This window comes from Rattus norvegicus, chromosome 14 (genome assembly GCF_021556685.1).
Source record: "Rattus norvegicus strain SHRSP/BbbUtx chromosome 14, alternate assembly SHRSP_T2T, whole genome shotgun sequence".
NCBI classification, from domain to species: Eukaryota; Metazoa; Chordata; class Mammalia; order Rodentia; family Muridae; genus Rattus; species Rattus norvegicus.
Window position 1 is genome coordinate 14,019,079 of NC_141547.1, and position 5,883 is coordinate 14,024,961.

A 5,883-nucleotide genomic window follows, 5' to 3' on the forward strand; every position below is an offset into this window, starting at 1 on the left:
AGGAAGAATTCTAGGATAAACATTTTGAGATGGATTAGTGGCCCCATCCGTCAACGGAGAATCATGCCTATCCACTGATGCTTGTCTATTCAGGTTCTATCTCCCCTCTGTTGAATATTTAGCTACTGTCATCCACATTGTGTCCTGGATGTCTCTCCCATTTTCCTATCTCTCTTTCATTCTTTCTTTTTCTTTAAAAATGGTCACACTTAACCCATTTGGAGCAGAAAATTATATACCCATTTGAATGATGGAAAATCTGCCATGTTGCCAGTGTGGGAGTCTGTCTTTACATGACCAGTTTAGGATTAAGAGGTAAAATGATATCTCTACCATTGGCAGAGCACAAACTCAGAAGCTTCGTGGTTGTTGTGATTGTGAGGAAATTTTAGGAACTTTGTCTTGAAGGTACAAACATTTCTGAATCCTTCACGAGGTGCTTTCTGACTGGAGACCTTAAAAGATGAGTGTTCAGACACCACCCACACTCGAGAAGCTGGCAATTCAGTCTCTGCTAAGAAATGAAGATGTGACCATGTCCTCTCTGGGAGAGCTGCCTGCTGTCCTCTTCCCAGCATTGTTCAAGGAGGCCTTCACTGGAAAACACATCAACCTCATGAAGGAAATGGTGGCAGCTTGGCCTTTTTCCTGTCTCCCTGTGGGTGCATTGATGAAGACACCTAACCTGGAAACTTTGCAGGCTGTGCTAGATGGAGTAGACATGCAACTGACAAGAAAGTTTCACCCCAGGTAAGGAATAATCAATTACTATAGAAGAGAGCACATGGACTACACGGTAGAGATTGTCAGGGCAGTTATCTTGGTTATATGTGGATCAGGAGATTCTGATAGCATCTTCATGCAGGAATACATGGTCCATGAAAGCTCTTTACTTGTCCTAAGGAGGCTGGATATGGATTATAATAGAATATGGACTAGAGTAAATATAGCCTCAGAGTAGAATGAGCATATCCCTGGCATTCCCCCAAACAGTAATAAAGTGAATATGGAGAAATAAGGTTTACCTTAGTGAAAGAAAAGTAATTAAGTGGACAGAAGTCTGGGAAAGCATGTGGAGCAAGCCTGAGTCCAGTTTGGATATGAGGTGCCTTAAAAATATACATCTTAGCAGGGGGAAGTAATGAGTTTACATATATGTGGTAAAAGTTGATTCAGAGTATCATGACATTCATATGTTCTACCCACAGGAGAACAAAACTGCAGGTTCTCAACCTGAGAAATGTGCACCATGATTTCTGGAACATATGGGCTGGCAGCAGCTGTTCAGCAGAGAACTCAGAAGAAAAGCAAGTAGTGAAAGTCTTTCCCAGATATGCACTAAGGAAGCGTGTGAAGGTCATAGTTGAACTGTACATCTGGTCCTGCCTGGAGGAAGAAAAAACATGCTGGTTGAAGTGGGCCCAGCAGACAAAGGACTCCCTACATTTCTGCTGTACAAAGATGAAGGTCTGGAATCTACCAGTCTGTGTTATCAGAGAGATCCTGAAGGTTTTTGATCCACAGCATATCACAGAATTTGAACTGCATACTGAGTGGACTCTGTTAGAGCTGGCACATTTTGCTCCCTACTTTGGACAGATTAGAAATCTCTACAAAGCCTTCCTGAAGCCCCTGCAGAGGATCATGTTCTCCAATAGCAATGGAACAAGAGACAGAGAAGCCAAGTGTATCAAGAAATTTATATCTCAGTTCTCCAAATTCAATTGTCTGCAGCATCTCTGCATGTTCTGTGTCCATTTTCTTGAAGATCACATGAATCAAGTCCTAGGGTAAGTAAGAATGAAGAGCTGGGTCAGATACCAAAGCAAATTTGTCTCTCCTGTCTTAAAGATTAGTGGTTCATGCTGTCAGCAGTCACTAGGAACAAACATTCAGAGGCTAATGAGACTCGGGATTTTTATGTACTGTATTCATGTATACTGTTACACAAGGTAAATTTTACAAGTGAAATCAGTGTCTCAGATCAGCACTCATGAATGAGAGAATTGACTTGGAATTAAGAGTAATAGTAACAGTGGGCTTTAATTCTTCCAGGGATGATAGCCAGGATTTGGAGGACTTAGTAGCACAGTGTGAACCTGAACTATAATGCTCAAATCTGAGAAAACATACTTCTATCTTACCCCAGTTCCCATGGGTGAAATCTTTTGATCTCAAGTAGCACCGAGTGCATGGCACACAGGGTACAACTTTGGCTGTAAATGAGAGCAAGGGTGACTTCAGAGGGAAGGATAGAATTCAGACTCAGTGAGCACATAGCAAATATCAAGATGCTATCAGGACTTCCTTAGGATGGAAGTTTTTCTGTGACCTTTCTGGATTTATGAGTTGAACTGGTTTTCAGTTTGAGAGTGAAGCCAGTAGATGAACTGTGGGGTGGGCAGGACTGAACAATTTCCATCAGGAAGCATCCAAAATGATGTCCTTGATCATTTAGTTAAACTGACCTTGGGGCATCTGGTTCCTTCTACTACTCTGTACATTCCAGCCAAATGTCTACAACACCAATAGCCAGAACTAACCCCCTGTTCTATCCCTAGGTGCCTGATGACTCCCTTGGAGACCCTTTCAATCACTTACTACCTAATTTCACAGAAAGACTTGGATTCCCTATCCCGAAGTCAAATCCTATTTCAGCTAAAACATTTGGATTTGAGAGGAGTGGTCTTATATGATTTGGATATTATGCCTCTGAGAGGTCTCCTAGAGAAATTTGCAGACACTCTTGAGACTCTGGATTTGCAGTGGTGTAGGATGACGGACTCCCAGCTTTATGCCCTCCTACCTGCCCTCAGACATTTTTCTCATCTCACCAAGGACCACATCTACAGCAATAACATCTCCATGCACATTCTGAAAGACCTTTTGCAGCACACCATCAACTGGAGCAGCATCAATGTGGAACAATACCCTGCCCCTCTGGAGTGCTATGATGACTCGGCTCAAGTTTCTGTAGAAAGATTTGCCCTACTTTGTACTGAGCTCATGGATACACTCAGGGCAATAAGGCAGCCCAAGAGCATCTCCTTTGCTACAGATACCTGCCAAAGATGTGGTGAGCGCTATGTCTATCACAATGGGTCCAGACTTTGTTGTTGCTGGCAGTAAATTGGGAAATAGGACTCCCATATTTGAATAAACAACAGACTTGAGACACATCTCTCATCTGGGTCCTAAGAGGCTATGGCTTCTGACACTGCTCAGATGGTTGAAAATAAAATGATGTACAGTGACTGGAATCTTGAAGGCAAAGCTGGACATGGGGAACAGACAAATATATTGTGGAAAGAAAGGCCTTGTCACATCAGAAACACAGTTTGGCATTTTTATACAGCTTCCGCCCAGACAGGATGCTTTATTGTGTAATTATTCAACTGGATGTTTCTCTCTGAGGTCTTTGATTGTTACCAACCTTGCTACCAGGTTAGGGTCTGGAAGGTTGAGTGGGTCCCGAAAAGAAAGACACTAGTATTACATGAGTGCAGCAAAGTTCAGGGTGAAATTGGCATGTATAAAATAAAGTTTTGTTGACACTTCTTTCCCTTGTCCTTTTCCTCATCTTCATTTACAACCCTCTTGTGTGGCTGATCAGTTATGTGCAGTAAGCATTTAAACTAAAGTGAGCAACATAGACACAGCTCCAATGAAGTGGGATTAAATGGATTAGAGACGATGAAAATACAGTACATTTAGACCAGAGGCACTTTGAACCCATCAGAGATGCCCGAAGGAAGAAGACAACCCAGGGCAAAGTAAACAGGCTTTCCAGACTTGATCTTTATGTCATGTCTCCATGAGATTACTACTGGGAACCCTTACATACAACGTTTATGCCACTTGTCTCTGGAACTTTATTCCTGTGAACTCTCAAATTCTACATAGTACCCAAACTTTATGTAAAGTTGTCCAATAATATGCAGGTCACTGTACTATAAAGCATTTACTTTACAAAGAATGCTATTCTAAATCTTGAGTTGTAACAAAAAGGAAATATCATCCTCAGTCTAGTCATTATAATTCCTTACTGTATAGTGAACTATCAATAAAATAATTTATTGTAGAATATTTGTGAAACACATAGATCATCAGTTCCCTATTTAAATATCATTGTGATTGTCTGAATTGAATAATGGCTCTAAATTTAAGGACTCAATAAAAAATGCCCTCTGGAGAGAAGTCAAAATAAAAGCATCGATGCCAGGAATATCACATTTCACACTCTAGGGAAGGTGAATAATGTTTTCATTTCCCATGAAGAACATGTGGACATCAATGCTAAGGTACACAAGAAGAGAAAAAAAAACAAAATAGAACAAGAAATTTCTCTCAGGCTCCTTCTTTCTCTCTTAACCTACAACCTGTCCTCTGTCTGCATATCCAGTTCACTGGCCTTATTCCTTGGGACCAGTGAACTCACCTAAGATTGACCTAGAGTAAACATGCTTTCATATTCTTAAAACAAATGACCTATAGTTCGAGAGAGATTGCTCACAGGTTAAGAGTACATGCTAGTGTTGCAGAGGACCAAAGATTGATTTCTGTTGTTATAATCAGGTAGCTCTCAAATGAAACTCAGGCTTCAGGTGATAAAACCCTCTTTTTTGGTCCTTGTAGTTACCAAATTCACATGCACAAAACTTAATAATACACAGGCAAATATATGCCTACCTGAAGTCTTTAAATAAAAATAAATCAATTCCACAAAGAAATAAAAAAATGGCCTACTAATTAAAATGGGTATGGTGATGTAGAGTTCTGTGAAGAGAGCATGTGGAGTTTCAGGTGTGTCTGTTGAGCTCAATTGGTGAACAATAGGCTGCTTTGCTCTGGTATCCAGTGTTTGACCTCCTGCACCAAGAGTGAGTGAGGGGAAATTAGGAGTTTGTCAATATACATCATTGATTTCTGCATTAATTGCATGTATATTTGTGTTCTATTTGAATGCTTTCATGACCGAAAAAGGCATCAGAACCCGAAGATGGTTTGAGCTGCCAGATGGTTATCCAGAATTGAACTCAGGTTGTCTGATAGGTCAACGAGGAATCTTAATTACTGAGCCATGATCCCTCGATGCCCATATTTGACACTGGAAATAGTACTCCTGGAAACATAATCACAAGAAAACTGGTGGTTTTTTGTTTTGTTTTGTTTTGTTTTGTTTTGTTTTGTTTTGTTTGTTTTTGCATAAAAGCTTACCAGTTCAGCATTCTTTAATTTGTTGCCTTTCAGATGTTTTGTGCACATGAGTATGTTGATGACTTACAAATTGGTTTATTTTTTAAGATAATCACTAAGTAGATCTGCTAAACCAAAACCAATGTCCTGAGTCATTCCATGAAATGTCTGGATGTGCTTTACTTCATATAGTGTTTGTCTATCCATTCATTGGATTTGTGAACCGCATTAAAAAGGGTTGAATAATACATAACAGTTATCTCAGCACCCTACAGGTTGAGCCTTCAGAGCAGAAATTCAATATCACTCTATCTACTTATTTCAATACCTAATATAACATTCAAGAAACTTCTCCTTGACAGGCAGCTAGAGTTCCTCCGCACTTTCCTTCTCATCTCTCTTGACTTTGTCTTATCCCTGCTCTGGAATAGAACAAAAGCTGTGCAACGGCCGACACCTCTGTCTCCTGCGCAGGATACGTGTCGACCCGGAGATCCCCATAATAGATCTCCGTAATAAACCTTGCCTTTGCTTATTACATCCAAAATGGTCTCTCTGTGTCTGGGGTCCGCGATTTCCCGCGACTTTAGAAAGGGTCTCTCTACGGGGATCTTTTATTTGGGGGCTCGTCCCTGATGTTCGCGACTACCCCAGACTCTGAAGACCCCTTGGAGCAACTGTTACAGA

The 5,883-nt window shown here is 40.7% G+C and overlaps 1 protein-coding gene across 3 annotated transcripts; it reads left to right on the plus strand.

The window, feature by feature from the left end:
* Positions 1 to 463: 463 nt before the first annotated feature.
* Positions 464 to 3,129, plus strand: Pramel53l1 (PRAMEL 53 like 1). 3 transcript variants are annotated; one of them, XM_087584519.1, is made up of 3 exons: positions 464 to 750; positions 1,209 to 1,790; positions 2,562 to 3,129. In XM_087584519.1, the coding sequence occupies exons 1-3, from the start codon at positions 464 to 466 to the stop codon at positions 3,127 to 3,129; spliced, it is 1,437 nt and encodes a 478-aa protein (XP_087440645.1). The 3 variants fall into 3 exon arrangements, with proteins under 3 accessions (XP_087440645.1, XP_087440646.1, XP_087440647.1); XM_087584520.1 differs by having other exon boundaries at positions 1,212 to 1,790; XM_087584521.1 differs by lacking the exon at positions 1,209 to 1,790.
* Positions 3,130 to 5,883: the final 2,754 nt, after the last annotated feature.

What these genes read in the sequence shown, in the direction of transcription:
- Pramel53l1 (XM_087584519.1), top strand. Translation starts at nt 464, where the DNA reads ATGAGTGTTCAGACACCACCCACACTCGAGAAGCTGGCAATTCAGTCT. An exon ending in ACAAGAAAGTTTCACCCCAG is followed by an intron (nt 751 to 1,208) that starts GTAAGGAATAAT and finishes TTCTACCCACAG; the next exon opens with GAGAACAAAACTGCAGGTTC. An exon ending in CACATGAATCAAGTCCTAGG is followed by an intron (nt 1,791 to 2,561) that starts GTAAGTAAGAAT and finishes TTCTATCCCTAG; the next exon opens with GTGCCTGATGACTCCCTTGG.